Source organism: Pituophis catenifer, unplaced genomic scaffold (genome assembly GCF_029215685.1).
Source record: "Pituophis catenifer annectens isolate HBS135680 unplaced genomic scaffold, rPitCat1.0.hap2 SCAF_15, whole genome shotgun sequence".
Taxonomy (NCBI): domain Eukaryota; kingdom Metazoa; phylum Chordata; class Lepidosauria; order Squamata; family Colubridae; genus Pituophis; species Pituophis catenifer.
The window spans coordinates 18,162,320-18,185,617 of NW_027256895.1; the positions used below are offsets into that span (position 1 = coordinate 18,162,320).

The 23,298-nt window shown below is 37.7% G+C and overlaps 1 protein-coding gene across 1 annotated transcript; it reads left to right on the forward strand.

Moving 5' to 3' along the window:
- The first annotated feature begins 1,966 nt into the window (after positions 1-1,966).
- On the forward strand, positions 1,967-10,639 carry LOC139324510 (vomeronasal type-2 receptor 26-like). Its single transcript, XM_070954222.1, has 4 exons — positions 1,967-2,809; positions 6,677-6,904; positions 8,055-8,181; positions 9,744-10,639. Exons 1-4 carry the CDS (start codon positions 1,967-1,969, stop codon positions 10,637-10,639), a joined length of 2,094 nt encoding a protein of 697 aa, XP_070810323.1.
- Positions 10,640-23,298: the final 12,659 nt, after the last annotated feature.

Here is a 23,298-nt window from a genome sequence, read left to right on the forward strand (position 1 = left end):
AAAAATGCAAGGAAGGTAGTTCCACAAGTAAGCTATTATCTCCCAGGTAATTATCAAATTAAAATGTTGTTCATTTCTCCAGGTATCAAGGGAATCCTAATAAACATGGGAAAACTATGAACTCATGTCAAAAACATTGCATTGCATTAATACCAGCTCAGAAATACAGAATTAAATGTAGAGAGAACAAGAAAGATGCACATTTAATCTGTGATACTTCATTTCATACAACATTCATGAGAGGCTGATTGATTATGTTTCAGCTCACCAGTGGAATGGTAACATTGATGTTACACTTTGATTTGTACAATGGCTATAATATATACTGAATTGCTTCTATTCAGAACACTGGTTTCATTCCTTTTTTCTGAGGTCATGTGTATTTCTCCTTTTACTTGCAATCTCAGAGGTCCTCTTCCAATTGTTCATAAGTATTATCAATCAGGAGATTTAATCATTGCTGCTATCATATATCAGATGTTATTTGTTTCAAATGAGATCACTTTTCAAAGTGTTCCCTCACATGATGTCCTTGATCAGTATCTGTAAGTATCCTCATCATTCACAGACTCATACACATTGCCACCATAATGATTCCTTCCTTCCTTCCATAAAATGATTACCATACTGCATCGCTCTTAGCCATATTTGAATTCTAAAGCTCAGAGGAACTTCATCTCCTCAAATTCTAAGTCTCAAAGGAGGTATTGTTGCTTTTAATTTTACTATTATAAGGGTTATTTCCCATAAAGAACATCCATAGTCCTTTGATTCATTAGGAGAAAAGCATGACTAATCTAAACTGCAAGGCTGTTCTGAAAATAGAAATAGAAAATAGTCTACATATAATCTGGTACTTTCTGAATTTTCTTCCCTTGCCAGTCACTATGGTGTGAAAAAGACTGTGGTGGGCAATAGAGCTAGATTATTATTTTTACAGCTACAAAGCCAAAATGTTAAATTACTTGTAAGAATGTTGTAAGCATAAGATTGAAATTGTATCTATTCTCCCTTTCATTTACTCCAGATAGGACTGTTATTGCAAACAACCAAATTAATCCTGGAACATACCTGTACATCTCACCATGATGTTTTCCAGAAAAAGAGACTTAAATAGAGAAGGAAGTGGGCTACAGAATAATGTTTGCTTACCTATCCCATTCCCCATATCAGTACTTTTCAGTCCATAGAATCTTGGGCTATTGTTTGCCCTACACCACATACCAGATGTGTAGAGTAAACAATAAGAAGCACATTTTCTGTATTTATAAATATATGTAATAATTAAAAATAGCAATGTTTAATTATAAAGCAGAAATGTACTGACATAGTTTATAACATTCATCGAAGGTTCCTCACTCATAATTACCAACACAATTTGGCTCTGGCATTTGCTGTAAAGGAGATCAATGAAAATTCTGAGATTTTACCCAATGTTACCCTTGGTTTCTACATCACTACTGACTATTTTGATGATATTACAACTTATCATTTAGCAATGGAATTTCTATCTACAAAAGATAAATTTATCCCCAACTACAAATGCAATGACCAGACCAATACAGTAGCTGTCATTGGAGGACCCCGTACTAAGACCTGTGTCAATATGGCAACTGCTCTGTGTAACTACAAGTTTCCACAGGTGAGAACAAAACTGGAACAAGATGGAAAGTTCAAGAGTTATTTATTACATTCAGATGTTGAGTCCTCATGATAGGTCTTCTAAAACCTCAAAACAATTCATGAGCTGCAATGAAAATCACCACCACAACTGTTCTTGAACACACCGTGAATCTTCCTTATGCCAAGTTGTTCGACTAATAAGAAAGACTTTTATGCCATTTGTACCAAAGGCAAGGGTGACAATTAACAAATATACACATCACACACTTTTCTTTGGAACAATCTCTTTTTTTGCCTGTATTCTTTCCCCCCCATTTAGATCACATATGGATCAGCTCCACTGATGGATAAGGAAACAGCAGCACATTTTGTCAAATGGATGTTCCCAGATGAGATCCATCAACTTAAAGGAATACTGTACTTACTGTTGCATTTCGGATGGACCTGGGCTGGGTTAATTTCTCTATATGAGGATGATAGAGAGAGATTTATTCAAAAGAGTCTTTCCATGTTTTCAGAAAGGGGCATCTGCTTTGACTTTATTGAGTGTATCCCACAAATGATGTATGGTAATTTAGTTGCTGAAATGATGGAGCAGGCAGACAAATTATATAAAGTGATCATGGGAAGTACAGTCACTGCAGTGATCTTGAATGCTGAAATTACAACCATTGTGATTTTGAGAATGATGATTTATGTTTTAGATGCTGATGATATTCCAAAGGAGAGAAAGGCCAAAGTTTGGATCATGGCAGCTCAGATGGATTTTACCTCCATTCTAATGCAAAGACAATTGCCCATTGATTTTCTCCATGGTGCTCTCTCCTTTGCAATTCATTCAAAAGCATTAATAGGTTTCCAAAAATTTATGTGGAAGAGAAGTCCAAACTTTGAAAGAGAAGATGGATTTATAAGGGATTTTTGGAAAAATGTATTTGATTGTTCATTCCCCAGTGAGATGACTGATAGGAATGCTGAAAAGTCCTGCACTGGAGAAGAGAAGCTGGAGACTCTTCCCAATTCTGTCTTTGAGACTACTGTGAGTGGACATAGTTACAGCATCTACAATGCTGTCTATGCTGTGGCACATGCTCTGAGGGCCATACGGTCCCACACTTCCAGATTCAAAGAGGGTCCAATAATTGATGAGAGGAGATGGAAGATATTGCTTCAATCACCATGGCAGGTAATACAAAATTCAGGAAGAGCATGAGGTTGTATAAGCAGCACTGAATTAATCAACTCATCAAAGCAAGGTGATCGATTGCTTTTCTCCTTTTGTCAATTTTTTTCATGGAATTCTCATCTGAAATATTTTCATTTGAAATGTCAGAGTTATGCAGGAGGGTGGAAAATGAATCTGATGGAGAACATTAATTCTCTTCCAATTTTAAACAGTAGCGACTGATGTGCCATTTAACATGTCACTTTTCATTAAGCAAAGCCAAATTAAAAGAAACAATGCGGGATTTGTTTGCACCCTTCCAAAAGTCCTATTGATTTTCCCATTTCTTTTTAATGAGGAAAGAGGGATGTGATTGCTTTTATCACTATGCATATGTTGTCCACTAATCCAGGTTACTGTTTTTATATCGGAAGGACTAAAACTCATAAAGGATACCTTTTCTAGGCAATTTTAGATGGCTCATGTTGTTTTCTAGAGAAATATAAACTAAATAGCAGGGTCCAGGGTAGGGCTTTCCTGACTGATAGCATAATCTGTTAGCTACTATAGTTTTCTAGGTCTCTATGAGCGTGTTAAGAATTCCTGAAGATGATTCCATACCGCTACTCCTGCTTCATTAAATTGTCAACATAAGACAAGGGGAAAACAGATGTGAACAACTCATGTTGAAATGTAAATGCAGGCAGTCCTCGACTTACGACCACAAGTGAGCCCAGAACATATCTTGCTAAGTGAGAAATTTGTCAAGGGATTTTTTTTGTCCCGTGTTATGACTTTTCTTGCCACATTTGCTAAGAGGGTCACTGCAGATGTTAAATTAGTAATGCCCTGGAGAAGCTGCCGTAGTTCAACGAATCTAGCTGCCCCATTGACTTTGCGTGTCAGAAGGTTGAAAAAGAAGGCCTCCACATATAAAAAAAGTTGTGGAGACTCTAGAAAGAGTGAAGAGAAGAGCAACAAAGATGGTTAGGGGACTGGAAGCTAAAACATATGAAGAACGGTTGCAGGAACTGGGTATGTCTAGTTTAATGAAAGGAAGGACTAGGGGAGACATGATAGCAGTGTTCCAATATCTCAGGGGCTGCCACAAAGAAGAGGGAGTCAAGCTATTCTCCAAAGCACCTGAGGGTAGGACAAGAAGCAATGGGTGGAAACTAATCAAGGAGAGAAGCAACTTAGAACTAAGGAGAAATTTCCTGACAGTTAGAACAATTAATCAGTGGAACAACTTGCCTCCAGAAGTTGTGAATGCTCCAACACTGGAAGTTTTGAAAGGTGTTGGATAACCATTTGTCTGAAGTGGTGTAGGGTTTCCTGCCTAAGTAGGGGGTTGGACTAGAAGACCTCCAAGGTCCCTTCCAACTCTGTTGTTCTATTCTATTCTAAGGCCATATTGTTGGTCAGGAATGGCCAAGAGAGACAAGATGGTGAGGTGGCAAAATTTAAGTTTAGACCTCAGCAGGCTCTTTGAGGCCATGGAAAATTTCACAGGAAACGATTATCCTGTGGATTAGGCACGTGACCGAAACCACAGAAAGCATGCTTGTGACTATTTTTATGCTTTCTGTATTTTGTGTATCTTATCTGTAGGATGCCAGCTGCATCCTATGTAATGAAATGAAAGTAAAAAAATGATATTAATATCTGCCTTGCATTATGCTCTGGGTTCCTTCCACAAGGCTGAATAAACACATTGGCTTATCATCACAGACGCCTGGACTCTGTCTTTTTTTTTTTTTTACCAAGCCAGACCTGAAAACCTTCATAACAACATGATCCTGGAACACTGCAACCATCATAAATATGAAGCAGTGGCCAAGCATCCAAATGTAAATCACATGACCATGGGCATGCTGCAATGGTCATAAATGTTGAAAATGGTCATAAGTCACTTTTTTCAGTGCCATTGTAACTTCAAATGGTCAATAAATGAACTGTCGTAAGTCAAGGACTTAATTCAAATGGATTTTCGATGTAAATTTATTTTAAGTTATCCTTTCAATATTTTTTTTAAAGGTTGGAAAGAAAGGCCATCTTTGCTTATATATATATTTTTCCTGTGGATTCTGCGGAGAACTTTATATTCTCTCCATTTAATGGAAGCAATGTAAAGTCACAATTCTTGGATTGCTCAATTAATCAGAGCAAAGTGAAATTTTTGGATATTGTGCTAGTGTTTTCCTCTGAAAATTTTTCAAGTTAAAAAACAATGCAATAGAATAGAGAATGTATGTCCTAGAGAAGGAGATTAGGAAAATATTAGAATGTGCAGAAATGAATAGACTAACATTAACAATTAAGAAGAAGGAACAAACTGATTATTATATGATATGGGAAGCATTTTACCAATGGTTAGAGAATAAAAAAGGAAATTGGAAATAAGGGAAGAAGACAATAGGAAGAATAGAAAATACATTAAGATAGAGATAAGAATAAAATGGCAACTGATACCATGAGTATGATGAGAATAACCATGTTTAATGTTACTATTGTATTTTTATTAGAAGATATGTTATGAAGGAAACAAAGAGTTACACAAGGTGTAATTGTTCAATGTATATCAGTTCAGTGAGGCAGTGGACGTGATGTGCTGGTGCCTGGATGCTGAGAGGGCCTGGATGGGAGTAAACAGGCTCAGACTTAACCCAGACAAGACCGAATGGCTGTGGGTATGGCCTCCTAAAGACTATGTCAATTGTCCATCCTTGGTCCTGGGGTGAGAGAAATTGTCCCCCTCAGAATGGGCTCGCAATCTGAGTGTCCTCCTAGACTCACAGCTAAGATTGGAACAACATCTGACAGCTGTGGCTAAGGGGACCTTTGCACAGATTTGCCTGGTGCACCAATTGCGACCCTACTTGGATCAGGAGGCTCTCCTCACAGTCACTCATGCCCTTGTCACCTCATGGTTGGATTATTGCAACGTGTTCTACATGGGGTTACCCTTGAAAAGTGTTCGGAGACTACAGTTGGTACAGAATGCAGCCACGCGAGTTATTGTGGGTGCACCTAGATACACCCACATTACACCAATTCTCCGCGAGTTGCGCTGGCTCCCTATCAGTCTCCAGACGCAATTCAAGGTGTTGGTTATTACCTTTAAAGCCCTACATGGCTCAGGGCCAGGCTATCTTCAAGATCGCCTTCTACCACATAGCTCCCATCAACCGGTAAAATCCCACAAAGCTGGTCTCCTCCAGGTCCCATCAGCTAAACTATGTCAGTTGGCGGGCCCGCGGGGGAGGTCCTTCTCTGTGGCTGCCCCGGCTCTCTGGAACCAATTACCTCCTGAGGCCTGGACTGCCCCCACCCTATTGGCCTTCTGGAAAGCGGTGAAGACCTGGCTTTTCCAGCAGGCCTGGAGCCGTTGATCTCACTACGGCGATCTTGCGAGACCCGGCCATGGAATGGAGTGTATGGGTTTTTAATGTTTTCTTTAAAAAAATTTTTTACAGGATATTGTTCGCATTCTTTTTTGCTGTAAGCTGCCCAGAGTCCCTAAGGAGTTGGGAGGCATAGAAATGCGACTAATAATAAAATAAATAAATAAATATAATTTGTGGAAGGATGTTGCACAGAAATATTTGTAACCAGATGACACACTGCTTAAGGAGAGTTGCAATTTTATATTTTTTAAAAATGGAAAATCACTAAAAAAAACTTCTTTAAAAAAAGAAAAAGAAAATTCATGTCCTAGAAATATATTCCCATCCAGTTTTAAATCGTATAGACCGAGGCAAAAATTGAACAGCTTACTTTTCATTAAGCATAGGCCAAATTGAAATGAAGAAATTGGGTTTTTCTCATACCCTTTAAGTAATTCTGTTAACTTTCTGGTTTCTTTTTTTTTTTTCTTTCTTCATTTAGCTTCACCATTTTTTGCAGCAAGTCTCCTTTAATAACAGTGCTGGGGAAGAGATTTCTTTTGGCCCCAACGGGGAATTAGTAACTGGATTTGATATTCTAAATTGGGTCACATTCCCAAACAAGTCCTTTCAGAGAGTCCAGGTTGGAAAAATTGACCCCAGGGCTCCCCTAGACAAATTTCTCACCATTTCTGTGAAGGATGCTGTTTGGCCCCTCACATTTAACCAGGTGTGTCTCATTTTGTACTTTTTAGGAAATCATTTAAGTCACTTGTAAAAAAGATGTGGAGACTCTAGAAAGAGTGCAAAGAAGAGCAACAAAGATGATTAGGGAACTGGAGGCTAAAACATATGAAGAACGGTTGCAGGAACTGGGTATGTCCTAGTTTAGAAGGACTAGGGGAGACATGATAGCAATGTTCCAATATCGCAGGGGTTGCCACAAAGAAGAGGGAGTCTAAATAAACTTTGATTTTGAAATACATTTCAAATATATTTGATATCTAGCAAAATTTAAAGTATTGAAATATATGATTAAAAAATCATTTCAGTGGGAGATTCAGTCTCTATGTCTATCTCTTCAAAGTGTAGTACCATTGGAAATATGATTGCACACTACCTAAAATTCATTTTCTAAAAATAAAACAAATATCATGTGACACAAAAATTTCCTTCTTTCTACATTTGTACGACAGAGTTCTGCACTTGATTTAGAAGAGCATCACATCCCTGTTTAGCTTAATATTTTCAGATAATCATATCCATCTCTCAAATTTTTGAGTCTATGGACAAAAAAAACAAAAAAAAAATAACCTAATGGAAGTGCCTTGAAATAAAGATCTTTTGGAAGTGTGTTTGAGTAAATGATCAGTATTATCTGTCAATCCTTAAAGAAAAGATCAAATTCCATGTGTTTTCAATCTGCTCCAGGTTTTAAACATATAAAGAAAGCTTCCCAAAATGACATCATTCTATTATAAGCAGGCAGACAGAAAATAGATGAATTTTGAAAATGTCAAGAGAAAAATCAAGCAAGTTTTGAAAGAGCTATAGCAGATGTAGGACACCAGTTCAAAACATGGAACCTCAAGGAAAGCATATTTGAAGGGCTCCCAAGTTAAACGTTCTCCCACCCCTGATTCTAGTTCTGATTTTCTCAGAACAGATCTTTAGAATAGTATTTTTTGATTGATTAGTATGATAGGTGTGAAATAAGGAACAGTTGAGGGAGTGGGGAATTTAAACAGAAACCAACCTGAGAATGAAATAGCAAGTCTGGATTCAATATGAACAATTTGGGTATGTCTAAGCAATGAAAAGAACAACCACAAAGCATAAATTCTTTCATGTGAAAGAATTCTGATTTTATTTATGAACAGACATTGCCTCTTTCCATCTGTAACAAGAAATGTCCCCTTGGCCATAGCAAGATAAAAGTGGAAGGGAAATTATCTTGCTGCTATGACTGTAGACGCTGTCCAGAAGGGAAGATAGCTGACCAAATGGGTAAGCAAGGGAATATGTTGAATATATTTATCATATTAATAAATATAAAGGGGGGGGGTCTGAGTTATTAATATAAATTATCATGACTGAAGCTTCATATCACATTGAACTATTCAACAATGAAAAATTTGAACTGAATTTTCATAGCTCAGCAAGGTATTTGATGATATTTGATGATAAGACTAATCAGAAGGTTCAACAGATTTTCCAGATTTGAATTGTCCCTTTTTAATATTTCTTTGAATATACTGTAAATATTTTTTTAGGAAATCAAAGTTTCTAGGTAGAGTGTCTGAAATGCTTCCTTTGTGCCTTCTTTTTTTTTGGAAGTAAAGGTAACTGGTAATGGTAGAGGTGATATTTTCACCTGATTTTACTTTCTATTTCATCACAATGCAGTCATTGCTTATTGACCTTATATGGCTGCCTATCTCATGTAATATACCTAGGTGGCTCACCACAATCATAAAAAAAATACAACACCCCACCCCCCTCAAAATCCTCCCACCAGTGGGCATCCAGCAATCTACTTGGCACTTCAATAAGGCTAGAGAATGCTGTAAAAATCAGGGTGCAGACTATATTCTATGGCACAACAGAATAGAATATAGGAGTATTGGGTTTGTATTGTTGAGTTTTTCATGTTCTTTGAACTTGGTTATTTGGCTAACAGATGTTTCACAGCACAAGTCACTGTTGGGTTTTCTCCCTGTCTTTATGTAGTAAATTGTGCTACCACTTTGGTGGGAGTATTGTTTTCTCCTAGGTGATTCCATGATTAGGGCACAGTTTCCTAGGTAATGCCATGACTAGGTCATAGTATTCTGTCAGATAGTTTGTCTTGCTTTAATCCATGATTATCTGGATGTTGGGTGTTTCAGTGCTTGCCTACAGAGATTCTCAGTCATCCAGGTCATGGATGCTTTTTCCACAGGCAACTGGACTTTCTTGTTTTTCTTTGAAGGCATTTCACTTGTCATCCAAGAAGCTTCTTCAGCTTTGACTGGATGGTGAGAGATGTAAGGATTTATATTCCTTGCAGACAGCTGTCCATTTGTATTCTTTTAGACTAGGGGTATCAAACTGGTGGCCCACAGGCCGGATGCGTCATGCACATGTGTCATGTGTCACACCCACTCCAGCTCCATGAAGGAAAAAACATCATATAATGCCATGTGATGGCAACGTGATGCTGCAAGTTTGACACCCATGTTTTAGACAGTTGTTGAGGCCAGTTGGAGGCCAGTTTGCAGACCTATGGAGGCCAATTGTTGAGGCCAGTTTCAGAACATGTGTTTTCTACTAGTTTCCTTCTTAGGTTTATACTGTCTCTTCTGAATAATGGGTAAATATGGTTTATCTTCATATCAAACAGCCAAGTTCAAAATGTACCCAGCATCCCAGGTAACATATTGTAAATTGTATTATGAATTATTTTATGAAAAAGTAATTAGAACTCCTATGCAAGTCACAGAACTTTACTGGATCTATTGTTTTATTGATGATTGATGCTGAAAAAGAATATTGTTTCCATTAGTGGTTCCCCTGTTTGTTTTCTCCAGACTTAAATGATTGTTTCTCATGTCCAGAAGATCAATACCCAAACAAAGATCGGGATAGTTGTCTTCAGAAAAACATAACTTACTTGACTTATCAAGAGCCTTTGGGGATTTCTTTGCTGGTCATAGCAGTCTTCTTGTCTTTCATCTCAGTTTTAGCACTGGGGATCTTCATTAAACACCAGAACACTCCCATTGTCAAAGCCAACAATCGGAACCTCACTTATAGCCTTCTCATTGCTCTCCTGCTCTCCTTCCTGTGCACTTTTCTCTTCATTGGGCAACCTGACCAAGTCAAATGTCTCATGCAACAAACTGCCTTTGGCATTATCTTCTCTGTAGCTCTTTCTTGTATATTGGGAAAAACAGCCATTGTTGTTCTTGCTTTCATGGCTACCAAGCCTGATTCCAAAATGAGGAAATGGGTGGGGAAAAGGTTGGCTCTTTCTATCGTCCTACCTTGCTCCATGGTACAATTCGCTATTTGTCTAGCATGGTTGACAACTTTCCCCCCATTCCCAGATTCTGACATGCACTCTATGGCTGAAGAAATTGTCCTGCAATGTAATGAAGGTTCAACCACTATGTTTTATACTGTCTTTGGCTTTATGGGGTTCTTGACAGCTGTCAGCTTCACCATTGCCTTCCTAGCTAGAAATCTACCTGACAGCTTCAATGAAGCCAAATTTATCACTTTCAGCATGTTGGTCTTTTGCAGTGTCTGGATATTATTTGTTCCAACTTACCTGAGCACTAAAGGGAAGTACATGGTGGCTGTGGAGATCTTCTCCATCTTGGCTTCAGCAGCTGGATTACTGGGCTGCATCTTTTCCCCCAAATGCTATATTATTATTCTGAGACCTGACCTGAACAAGAAGGAGCAACTAATAAAGAAATGAAGCTTATTTTTATATTAGAGCCCTTAAAAGAAGCCAAATTGGTTACTATCAACATACAGATGTTTCACAGTTTGGTGGTTCTGCATTCTCCCCTGGCTAGCAAATCAAGATGTCATGCAAGGTGACAATCTCCTCCAAGATTTTTTGCAGAATCTAAACAGCCGCTCCTCATCTATTCTTTAAAATGTTATTTTTTCTGGCCTTTTTCAGAATAGAATAGAGTGCCTAAGATAATGTTGTGTGAAAATCAATGCAGCCTATAAGTTTCACAATATCCCTGCCTCCCCCCAAAAGAAAAGTCCTCTCAATAACTTCCATATTCAATTTTTAAATGTGGAAGAAAAAATCCACATTAATATCTCTACCCCAAATCTGGTTAGGAGGCAAGGCTCTGGACAAAAAGCTGGGAAATAGTGAGTTGTAACCCTCCCTTAGATCACAGATGATATGTTGTTGTGGGAACTGAGAAGAAAAGTTGGAAGAAAGTAGTCTTGCAGAATTTCTTCTCACCTTCCCTGATGTAATTCATCTTTTTCAAGACCATGATCTAATGTGCATTTATTTATCTGTTATTTTATACCACCCACCCTCACCTCATATCATGACATTGGATAGCATACATAATAATATAATCCATATACCTGTAGATTAAAATTACAATCAAGTTAGGCAAACTAAAACCACCCCTAACTTTAGCATCTTGTAACAGCTTTAATTTTATTCTCGCCTTTTTCCCTTGCCAAATATATTTCAATATCATTTTATTTAAATCTACAAAAAATTCCTTATCCAACTTGATTGGAATTGTCTGAAATAAGTACAAAATTCTGGACAGAATATTCATCTTAATAGTTGAGATCCTACCGATCAAAGTAAGTTTCCCCATTTCATCAAATCTTGGCCTATCTGTTGTTTAAGCTTATTATAGTTATTTTCTTTAATTCAGCTACATCTTGGTGTTAAATGTATCCCCAGATATTTTACTTTATTTGTAACCTGCATTTTTGAAATATCCATCAGTTCTTTTTGCTTTTTCAACATATCTTTGCTTTTTCTAGTCATTATCTTTGTTTTATCTTTATTAATTTTCAAGCTGGCTACTTTCCCAAATTCTCCAATTGTTTCTATCAATTTATTTATTGTTATTAATGGTTCTTCAATAATAAAAACCAAATTGTCTGCAAAGGCTTGTAGTTTATATTCTTCTTTTCGGATTTTCATGCCTTTTATCTCTTTTTCTTCTCTAATCTGTCTATTTAAGACTTCGAAAGTCAATATAAACAACAATGGGGACAGTGGGCATCCTTGCCTAGTACCTTTTTCTATTTTGATAAAATCGGTCAGTTCTCCGTTTATCATTACTTTTGCTGTCTGTTTGAAGTATATGGCTTCAATTGCCTGTATAAATTTCCTGCCAAAGCCCATCTTTTCCATTTGGAGTATCATGAATCACCAATTTACATTGTCAAAAGCTTTTTGTGCATCTAAAATTACCAACGCCATCTGTTTTTCAGTGTGTGCTTCGTAATTATTTATTTATTTATTAATAAAATTTATATGCCACCCTATCTCTGAAGACTCAGGGCGGCTCACAACAATAAAACAATCAGTTAAAATTATAAAATACATAATGTACATATATAAGTTATATTAAAACCCCCAAACTCTAAAAACCCTCTCAGTCCAGGCTGGTAATTTTTATTTATTTTATTTATTTATTATCAAATTTATATACCGTCCTTCTCCCGAAGGACTCAGGGTGGTGTACAGCCAAAATAAAAAAACATAGATACAAACATTAAAATACAGTTAAAAAGATATATATGCGTTTGGCCCCATAATTAAAAGAACAATAACAAACCTATTAAAAACATTTTAAAAAGTGTTAAGCCAGCCCGGTTTGCTGAAAAAGAAAGGTCTTCAGGGCACAGTGGAAGGCACCGAGGTCATGAATTCTTTGTATCAATGGGGGCAGTTGATTCCAGAGGGCAGGTGCCCCCACAGAGAAGGCCCTCCCCCTGGGGGCCACCAGTCTACATTGCTTGGCCGATGGCACCCTGAGGAGGCCCTCTCTGTGGGAGCGCACAGGTCGGTGGGAGGCCATTGGTAGCAGCAGGCAGTCTCAAAGATATCCAAGTCCTATGCCATGGAGCGCTTTAAAGGTGATAACCAGCACCTTGAAGAGCACCCAGAAGACCACTGGGAGCCAGTGCAGCTCACGCAGGAGAGGTGTTATGTGGGAGCACCATGCAGCTCCCGTAACTACCCATGCGGCTGCATTCTGGACCAGTTGGAGTCTCCGGGTGCTCTTCAAGGGGAGCCCCATGTAGAGAGCATTACCATAGTTCAGGTGAGAGGTGACGAGGGCATGAGTGACTGTGCACAAGGAATCCCAATCTAGGAAGGGCCGCAACTGGCGGATCAGGCAAAGCTGATAAAAGGTCCCCCTGGCTACAGCCGTCAGATGTTCCTCCAAGGACAACTGCGTATCCAGGAGGATGCCCAAATTGCGAGTCCTCTCCGTGGGGGCCAAAAACTTGCCCCCAATAGTCAGTGGTGGAGTCAACTGACTATATCAGGATGCCGGAAACCACAGCCACTCAGTCTTGGATGGGTTGAGCCTGAGCCTGTTCCTCCCCATCCAGATCTGCACGGCCTCCAGGCACCGGGACATCACTTCAAGGGCATCATTGGGGTGTCCCGGGGTGGAGATGTACAGCTGTACAGTCATCAGCATACTGGTGGTACTTCACCCTGAAGCCACGGATGATCTCAACCAGCGGCTTCACATAGATGTTGAACAAAAGGGGCGAGAGAACTGACCCCTGAGGCACCCCACATATGAGGCATCTGGAGGTCGACCTCTGCCCCCTGCCAACACAAACTATGACTGGTCCGAGAGAAAGGAGGAGAAGCACCGTAACACGGTGCCCCCCATCCCCAACTCTTCCAACCAGTGCAGCATGATATCATGGTCAATGGTATCAAAAGCCGCTGAGAGGTCTAACAGGACCAGAACAGAGGAGCAACCCCTGTCCCGAGCCCTCCAGGGATCATCTACCAATGCGACCAATGCCGTTTCCGTGCTGTACCCGGGCCTGAAGCCCAACTGGAATGGCTCTAGATAAGACGTTTCCTCCAGGTATTGTGGAAACTGTCATGCGACCACACTCTCAAAAACCTTCACCACGAAGCGAAGGTTGGAGACAGGATGATAGTTGGCTAATACTGCCGGGTCCAGGGAGAGGCCTCACCACCGCCTCTTTCAAGGCCATGGGGAGATAACCCTCACTCAATGAAGCGTTGATAATTCCCTGGAGACAGCCTTGTGTAACCTCCCAGGAAGCCAGTACTAACCAGGAGGGACACGGGTCCAGCAAACATGTGGCCGCACTAAGTCTCCCCAAAATCCTGTCCACGTCATCAGGGGTCACAGAGTCAAACTCTTCCCAGGTAATACTCTAATGCATCCAAAATTATCCTTATATTATCTCTGATTTGTCTTTTTGGGAGGAATCCATTTTGATCCGTGTGTATAAAATTATTCAAATATCTCTTAAGTCTTTCCGCCAATATTGAAGCAAAAATTTTATAATCTGAATTTAGTAAGGATATAGGCCTATAGTTTTTGATTTGTTGTGGGTCTGTATCTTCTTTGTGTATCAATATAATATATGCCTCGGTCCATGATTTAGGTATTTCCTTCTTTGTTATTGCTTCATTCATCACCTCCAATAATGGAAGGGTCAGAGACTCTTGTAATGTCCTATAGTATTCAACTGGTAGACCCTCTGGCCCTGGCGCCTTCCCATTCTTTTGCTTCCTGATTGCTTCTGTTAATTCCATCATCATTATGTTTCTTTCCAGCATCTCCTCCATATCTTTAGAAATCCGAGGTAATTTTGCTTCTTGTAAATACTTTAATACTTTCTCCTCCTCAATGGTCTCTTTTTTGTAAAGTTGTCTATAATAGTCTTGTATTATCTTCCCCATCTCTTTATTTCCAAATTTACTTTGTCCTTGTTCATCAACTAAATATGTTATTTTCCTCAATTCTCTTTCCTTTTTCAATTTATATGCTCACCATCTGCCTGGTTTATTCGCATTTTCAAAGTAGTTTTGTTTAGCACTTCTTATTTTTTGAGCTAGTTCTTCTTTCTCCAGTAAGTCCATTTTATGCTTTATTATATCCATTTTAATTTTGACATCTTTCTTGTGTGGGTCTTTCTGGAGTTCCTTTTCAAGCTTTCTATAATCATCAGTCAATATTTTTGAGGTTTGTCTTTTTTTTTGCATTCCTTTTCCTTGTTTAATCTATAATTAGTCCTCTAGAATATGCCTTCATTGTATCCCATCGATTTTGTATCGATGTCTCTTCTTTCTTATTTTCTTTGAAGAAAAAAGCCAAGTCTCTTTCCATTTTAGTCTTCCTCTTTTAATATTGTATTATTTAAAGTCCATCTTGATCTTCTTATTCGTCCTTTCCAAGTTATTATCACACGGTTATGGTCCGCCCATAAATTAGTTTCTATCTCCAAATATTCTACAGTATATTCAGCAGCAAGTCCATTGTCCATATCATATCTAATCTGGACCAAGATGAATGTCTGTCAGAATAAAAAGTATATTGTTTATTTTCTCTATTTCTTTCTCTCCATGTATCTTTCATATTTATTTCCTCCATCATTTTGAAGAAAGATCTTGGCAATATCTTTCTAGCATGTTTTATTTCTTTATTCATTTTATAATCCAAATTTTCGTCCACAATTCCATTAAAGTCCTCCATTATACATATATTATCATATTCCATTTCAATTATTTTGTTATGTAGTCCTCTGTAGAAGTCACTTTGGTTTTCATTTGGCCAAGCTGCAAGTTTAATGTGGATTAAAGAATGGATAACTTTGAGAAATACCAGATTACTGAATTTGGAGGACATGATTTGTTGATGGGGCGGAATGCCTTTTTATGGTACAAAGGAACAAAAATACAAGGGTATTTTAGAAGACATCAGATACGGGAAGCTTTATGTTGAACTGGGAGAAGGTCCAAAAATATCATTATTGAAGAGTCCAGTCTGGGTATCTACAATTGAAGCTTTTTCATATCCAGTAATATTTAAAAGGGAACAAATTATTAGGTATAGTAAACTATTGGATGAAAAGGGTGAACTTAAATTAAAGCAGGCTCTAGAAGATCAGGGATGTAAAATGGATTGGTTTTCATACATGCAAATATTTTCTAGATATCGAAAGGATCTCAAACAAGAAGATATTTATAATGTTTTGACTAATTTGGATAAGATTTTAATGGGCTCTGATGAACATATAATTAAAAAGTTGTATGGATATTTGTTAGAAGTAAAACTGGAAGAAGAACAAATTAAAGAAGCAATGATAGCGTGGGGGGAAAATTTTGGCTTTGGTATTGATTTAGAGAAATGGCAAAAATTGTGGTCACATAATTATAAAATAATAATGTCAACAGCATATAAGGAGAATTTGTATAAGATGTTTTACAGGTGGCATCTACCCCCGACGAGGATAGCCAAAATGTTCCAGAATAAATCGGAGAAATGTTGGAAGTGCCATCAGACTCCAGGATCTTATTACCATATGTGGTGGACATGCAGAGAAGCAAAGAGATATTGGACTAAGATACACATGTGGTTGGAAAAAATGACTAAGAGACATATTGACTTTAAACCAGCTTTATTCTTATTAGGGATCTTACCAGAAACATATAATAAAGAATTGCAATATTTAATTGTAAGCCTTCTAACAGTGGCTAGAATTGTATTTGCTAAAAATTGGAAAGGAGAAAAGACACTTACTGATGAAGAAATCATTAAGAAAATGATGGATTGTGCTGAAATGAGTAAACTGACATTTTTTTTTTTTTTTTTTTAATTTGATTTATATGCCGCCCTTCTCCGGAGACTCAGGGCGGCTTACAATGCGTTAAGCAATTTGAAATAAGAGAACAGGAAGATAAACAATATTACTTGATTTGGTACTTATTTTATCAATGGATGGACAATAAAACATGGAGATAAATATATAACAAATAGATATTGAGATAAATTAAGTGGAATATTTTTTTTATGAAAATAAGCTTTGGATGTATAGTGATATTTTGAAAAGAAGAGGGAGCACAATAGGATGTTAACCAATCGATACACTGTCTGTAATTATTTGGAATGATGATGTTTTTATGTTTTATTTTTGTTTTAAAATAAAAAAAATGATTTGGAAGAAAAAATACAATCAAGTTAAATTAAATTGGTAGAAACAAAATGGTAAAAAAGATGCAAGAGAATGAATTCCAATGAGTAATTATAGAAACATCTAATAGGCTTCACCCAATCATGTCATTTCTAAGCCAGTTGTCAAAACCATATTTTAAAGGCCTTGTAGAAGCCAACAAAATGAACCTTGCAAAGCATTTTTTCATAGGCAGAAAAAAAAAACTTTCCTGAAATGAGATTATCCCCAGCCCTCCTTATTTCTTTCAAAATCAGTCAAGACTTGGCTTTGTCAAAATGCCTGCAGATCTCAGGTACCAGTGGTATCTATTATAATTGGATTTTTATTTCACTGTGTTTGACATGTTTATTGCATTTAACACTTTTTTTTATGAAACACCACCCAGAGTTTTTTCTTGTGAGAAAGACAGTCATCTAAATTTGATAAATAAGAAAAGTATATATTTTCTTATTTCCAGAGATATTTCGTGAGAAGAGTACTCCACTCCTCTGCTCACAACAGAATATCTTATGCCACCAGGCTTTATAGTACATAAAATTATCTGCTACAACGTCCTAACTGTTAGTGACTACTTCAGCTTCAACCACAATACACAAGCACACAATCGATACAAACGTAAGACTCCAATAGACTCCAAACTCAATTACAGAAAATACGACTTCAGCAACAGAGTGGTCAATGCCTGGAATGCACTACCTGACTCTGTGGTTTCATCCCCAAACCCCCAAAATTTTAACCTTAGACTGTCTACTGTTGACCTCACCCAGTGGTGGGTTTCAATTTTTTTTACTACTGGTTCTGTGGGTGTGGCTTGGTGGGTGTGGCGTGGCTTGGTGGGCATGGCAGGGGAAGGATACTGTAAAATCTCCATTCCCACCCCACTCCAGGAGAAGGATATTGCAAAATCCCCATTTCCTCCCAATCTGCTGGGCTTTGGGAGGCAGAGAATAGATGGGGGCGGGGCCTGTCAGAATTTTTACTACCGGTTCTCCGAACTACTCAAAATTTCCACTACTGGTTCTTCAGAACTGGTCAGAACCTGCTGAAACCCACCTCTGACCTCACGCCATTCCTAAGAGGTCTGTAAGGGATGTGCATAAGCACATCAACGTCCCTGTCCTACTGTCCCCATTTATTCGTATCCATTTCCTGTATTCATAATCATGTTTATACTTATATCTGTTATCTTATATATGTTTGACAAATAAACAAATATAAATATAAATAACTACATCTTAATTCATTGATTCATACGACGAGTTCAGCATTATTTCCCTCTTTCAAACCATCCTTGACCTCAAGAACCATGTTGTATCCTAACTTTTCATAATAGATATGGCATTGAACAGAAATTGAGAAAATGGCTGCAGTAAATGAATTTATCTTCTTTTTAAACTATGTTTAAAGGAATAAAATCTGGGACTTGGTTATACATGGGGATCTATAAATGAGAATATTTGTAGCTCAGGGTTGAAATGAGGGGGGGTTCATGGTGCTTTCTGAGCTTATCTCTTTTTTGCAGATGTTTCATTACCCAAATTAGGTAACATCAACCATGCTGCACTGCTGATACTACCTAGTTTGGGTAATGAAATATCTGCAAGGAACCAATCAAGTTCAGAGAGCACCTCAGATATGTATCTGCCCAACATGAAAACACATTTAGAACAAAATGTTCCCAAGTTTCTTCCTCATTTTCTGCTCTACATCTAAGTTTCAAAAGTTCACAGTAGTAGAGCTAAGATAAAATTAATATGTTTCCTTTTGACATTTTACAAAAATGCAAGGAAGGTAGTTCCACAAGTAAGCTATTATCTCCCAGGTAATTATCAGATTAAAATGTATTGTTCTTTTCTTCAGGTATCAAGGGAATCCTAATAAACATGAGATAACTATGAACCCAGGTTAAAGAAAATTGCATTCCATTAATGTCAGCTCAGACGTACAGAATTAAAAGTCGAGAGAATAAGAAAGATGCACATTTAATCTGTGATACTTCATTTCATATAACATTCATGAGAGGCTGATTGATTATGTTTCAGCTCACCAGTGGAATGGTAACATTGATGTTACACTTTGATTTGTACAATGGCTATAATATATACTGAATTGCTTCTATTCAGAACACTGGTTTCGTTCCTTTTTTCTGACACAATGTGCATTTCTTCAGACTGCACTTGCAACCTCAGAGATCCTCCTCCAATTGTTCATAAGTATTATCAATCAGGAGATTTAATCATTGCTGCTATCATATATCAAATGTTATTTGTTTCAAATGAGATCACTTTTCAAAGTGTTCCTTCACATGATGTCCTTGATCAGTATCTGTAAGTATCCTCATTGTCATTCACAGACTCATACATATCACCACCTAAATGCTCATTCCTTCCCTCCTTCTTCCCTTCCCTTCCTTCCTTCCTCCCTCCCTCCCACCTTCCTTCCTTCCTTCCTTCCTTCCTTTTTTTTTTTATTTGATTTATATGCCACCCTTCTCCGGAGACTCAGGGCGGATTACAATGCGTTAAGCAATAGCCTTCATACTTTTGTATATTTATACAAAGTCAGCTTATTGCCCCCACAAACTGGGTCCTCAATTTACCTACCTTAGAAAGGATGGAAGGCTGAGTCAACCTTGAGCCTGGTGAGATTCGAACTTACAGTAATTGCAGACAGCTGGTGTTAATCACAATGCTATCAGTCTGCTGAGCCACCAGGCTCCTTCCTTCCTTCCTTCCTTCCTTCCTTCCTTCCTTCCTTCCTTCCTTCCTTCCTTCCTTCCTTCCTTCCTTCTTTCCTTCCTTCCTTCCATCCGTAAAATAGTTACCATAATGCATGACCCTTAGCCATGTCTTAATTCTAAAGCGAAGAGAGTCTTAAGCTCCCAAAATTCTGAAGTCTCCAATGAGGGAAGTATTGCTGCTTTTATTTTACTGTTTATTACAAAGGTTATCTTTGTAATAAGGGTTATCTCACCAGGTTCAAGGTTGACTCATCCTTCCATCCTTCCGAGGTAGGTAAAATGAGGACCCGGTTTGTGGGCGCAATAAGCTGACTTTGTATAAAATAGAACACTGCTTGGGGGGGGGGGGCAAAAGCCCTACTAAGCAGGTGTATACAAAAGTATGAAGGCTATTGCTTAAAAGCATTGTAAGCCGCCCTGAGTCTCCAGAGAAGGGCGGCATATAAATCAAACTAATAAATAAATAATAAATAAATATTTCCCATAAAGTACATTCACAGTCCTTTATTTCATTAAGAAAAAAAATCATGATCAATATAAACTGTAGAGTTGTTCTAAAAATAGTCTACATATAATCTGATACTTTCTGAATTTTCTTCCCTTGCATGTCACCATGGAATGCAGAAGACTGTGGTGGGCAATGGAACTGGATTATTATTTTTACAAAATACAAATGCCCAAAGGTCAAATTACTTGTAAGAATGTTATAAGCACAAGATTGAAATTGTATCTCTTCTGATTCACTCTAGATAGGAATATTGCAAACAACCAAATTAAGCCTGGAATATACTGTACATCTGACCATGAATATGACAGTTTCCCAGAAAAAGAGACTTAAATAGAGAAGAAAGTGGGCTACAGAATAATTCCCCACATTAGTACTTACCACTCCATACAACCAAGGGCTATTGTAGGGCTATCATATGCCAGATGACCAGAGTAAACAATAAGGACAACATTTTCTGTATTTATAAATATATGTAAAAGTTACAAATATTTACTATATAATTCTGAAGGAAAAATCATATTGGCATTGTTTATAACTTTCACTGAAGGTTCCTCACTCATAATTATCAACACACTTTGGCTCTCTCATTTGCTGTAAAGGAGATTAATGATCATTCTGGGATTTTACCCAATGTTACACTGGGTTTCCACATTGCTACTGACTATTTTGATGACATTACAACTTACCATTTAGCAATGGAATTTCTATCTACAAAGGATAAATTTATCCCCAACTACAAATGCAATGACCAGACCAATACAGTAGCTGTCATTGGAGGACCCCGTACTAAGACCTGTGTCAACATGGCAACTGCTCTGTGTAACTACAAGTTTCCTCAGGTGAGATCAAACCTGCAATGTTGAGTGCTTGTGATACCCTTTTCCCCTGAAAATAAGACAACCCCTGATAATACGCCCAATCAAGCTTTTGAGTATATGTGCTAAAATAAGCCCTCTCTGAAAGTAAGCCCTCCCTGAAAATAAGCCCTCCCTGAAAATATTTAAATGAATGTGCAGCCAGTCCCCACTATGTCCTCTGGTTAGGGTTAGGGAGACAGAGCTGGAAATCTGGTAAGACGGCAAGAGGATCCCCATCTTGCTCCACACACCCTAAAATAATAAAACCTCCCCAAAAATAAGGCCAATTGCTTATTTTGGGGTTTTAAAAAAATAAGACAGGGACTTATTTTTGGGGAAACACGGTAGGTTTTCTAAAACCTCAATAAAACCAACTCATGATCTGCAATGAAAATCACCACCACTGCTCTTCTTAAACACCCTGAAACTTCCTGATGCCAAGTTGTTAAACTAGTAAATACTTTTACACCATTGGTATCAAAAGCAAAAGGTTGGCTTATGTGAAACTTGGGGACTGTGTTCAAAGATTAAGCAAGGGTGACAATTAACAAATTTATATATCACACACTTCACTTTGAAAAAAATATATCTTTTTTGCCTCTATTCTTCTTCCCCATTTAGATCACATATGGATCAGCTCCACTGATGAATAAGGAAACAGCAGCATATTTTGTCAAATGGATGTTCCCAGATGAGATCCACCAGCTTAAAGGAATATTATACTTATTGTGGCATTTCGGATGGACCTGGGTTGGGTTAATTTCTCTATATCAGGAAGATAGAGAGAGATTTATTCAAAAGAGTATTTCCATGTTTTCAGAGAGAGGCATCTGCTTTGACTTTATAGAATGTCTACCCCAAAAGATGTATGGTAGTGAAGCTGCTGAAATGGTGGAGGAGGCAGATAAAATATATAAAGTGATGATGAGAAGTACAGTCACTGCAGTGATCTTGAATGCTGAAATTACAAGCATTATGATTTTGAGAATAATGATCTATGTTTTAGATACTGATGATATTCCAAAGGAGAGAAAGGCCAAAGTTTGGATCATGGCAGCTCAGATGGATTTTACCTCCATTCTAATGCAAAGGCACTTGCCCATAGATTTTCTCCACGGTGCTCTGTCCTTTGCAATTCATTCAGAAGAGTTAAGAGGTTTCCAAAAATTTATGTGGAAGAGAAGCCCAAACTTTGAAAAAGAAGATGGGTTTATAAGGAATTTCTGGAAAGATGCATTTGATTGTTCATTCCCCAGTGAGATGACAGATAGGAATGCTGAAAGGTTCTGCACAGGAGAAGAGAAGCTGGAGACTCTTCCTAATTCTGTCTTTGAGACTATAGTGAGTGGACATAGTTACAGCATCTACAATGCAGTCTATGCTGTGGCACATGCTCTGAGGGCCATACGGTCCCACTCTTACAAATTCAAAGAAGGTCAAATAATTGATCAGAGGAGATGGAAGATCTTCCTTCAATCACCATGGCAGGTAATGTTGGCTACTACAAAATTCAGGAAGTCATCATGTTATGTAAAAAGTATTGGATTGTTCAATTGCACTAAGAAAAAATTATCTGTTGGCTTTCTTCTTTTGTCAATGTTTTCATGGAATCCTCACCTGAAATATTTTCAGTTGAAATATTCTAGTTAGGCAGTAAAGTAAAAAATAATAATAATACATATGATGGAAAACGTAATTCTTTTCCAGTTTTAAATAGCGTAGACCGATGAGAAATTTAGAATGTAACTTTTCATTAATCAAAGCCAAATCATTAATCAGAGTCAAGAAATCCCGTTAATTTTCTGGTTTCCTTTTCTTGAGAGAAAAGGAAGGTATTGTTTCAAGCACCATGACAGGTAATGTTCACTAATCCAGGTTATTGGATTTTAATTTTGGAGGGACTAAGACTAACAGAGAAGAACTAGACAATCCTAGATGGGCCAATCCACTGTTAATTTCTTAGAGAAATGTAAGCTAAATCTCAGGATCCAATGTAGGGCTTTCCTGAGTGATAATATTATCTCTTAGATATTATAGTTTTCTAGGTCTCTATGAGACTGTTAATAATTCCTGAACATGTTAAAATGTAAATCCACTTATTTCAAGTGGATAGCAAATTTGCCATTGAACTGTATAAAAGAAATTTTGGAAGCTTTTTTTTTTTTAATTTGATTTATATGCCGCCCTTCTCTGGAGACTCAGGGCGGCTTACAATGTGTTAAGCTATCCTTTTTAATATTTTTTTTTAAGGTAAATATCTGGTTGGACATAAAGGCCATTTTGGCCTA

Excerpts from the sequence above, each read along its gene's own strand:
- LOC139324510 (XM_070954222.1), top strand. The coding sequence starts at position 1,967 with ATGGATAAGGAAACAGCAGCACATTTTGTCAAATGGATGTTCCCAGAT. Across the intron at positions 2,810-6,676 it reads TGCTTCAATCACCATGGCAG|CTTCACCATTTTTTGCAGCA; the intron begins GTAATACAAAAT and ends TTCTTCATTTAG. Across the intron at positions 8,182-9,743 it reads GAAGATAGCTGACCAAATGG|ACTTAAATGATTGTTTCTCA; the intron begins GTAAGCAAGGGA and ends TGTTTTCTCCAG.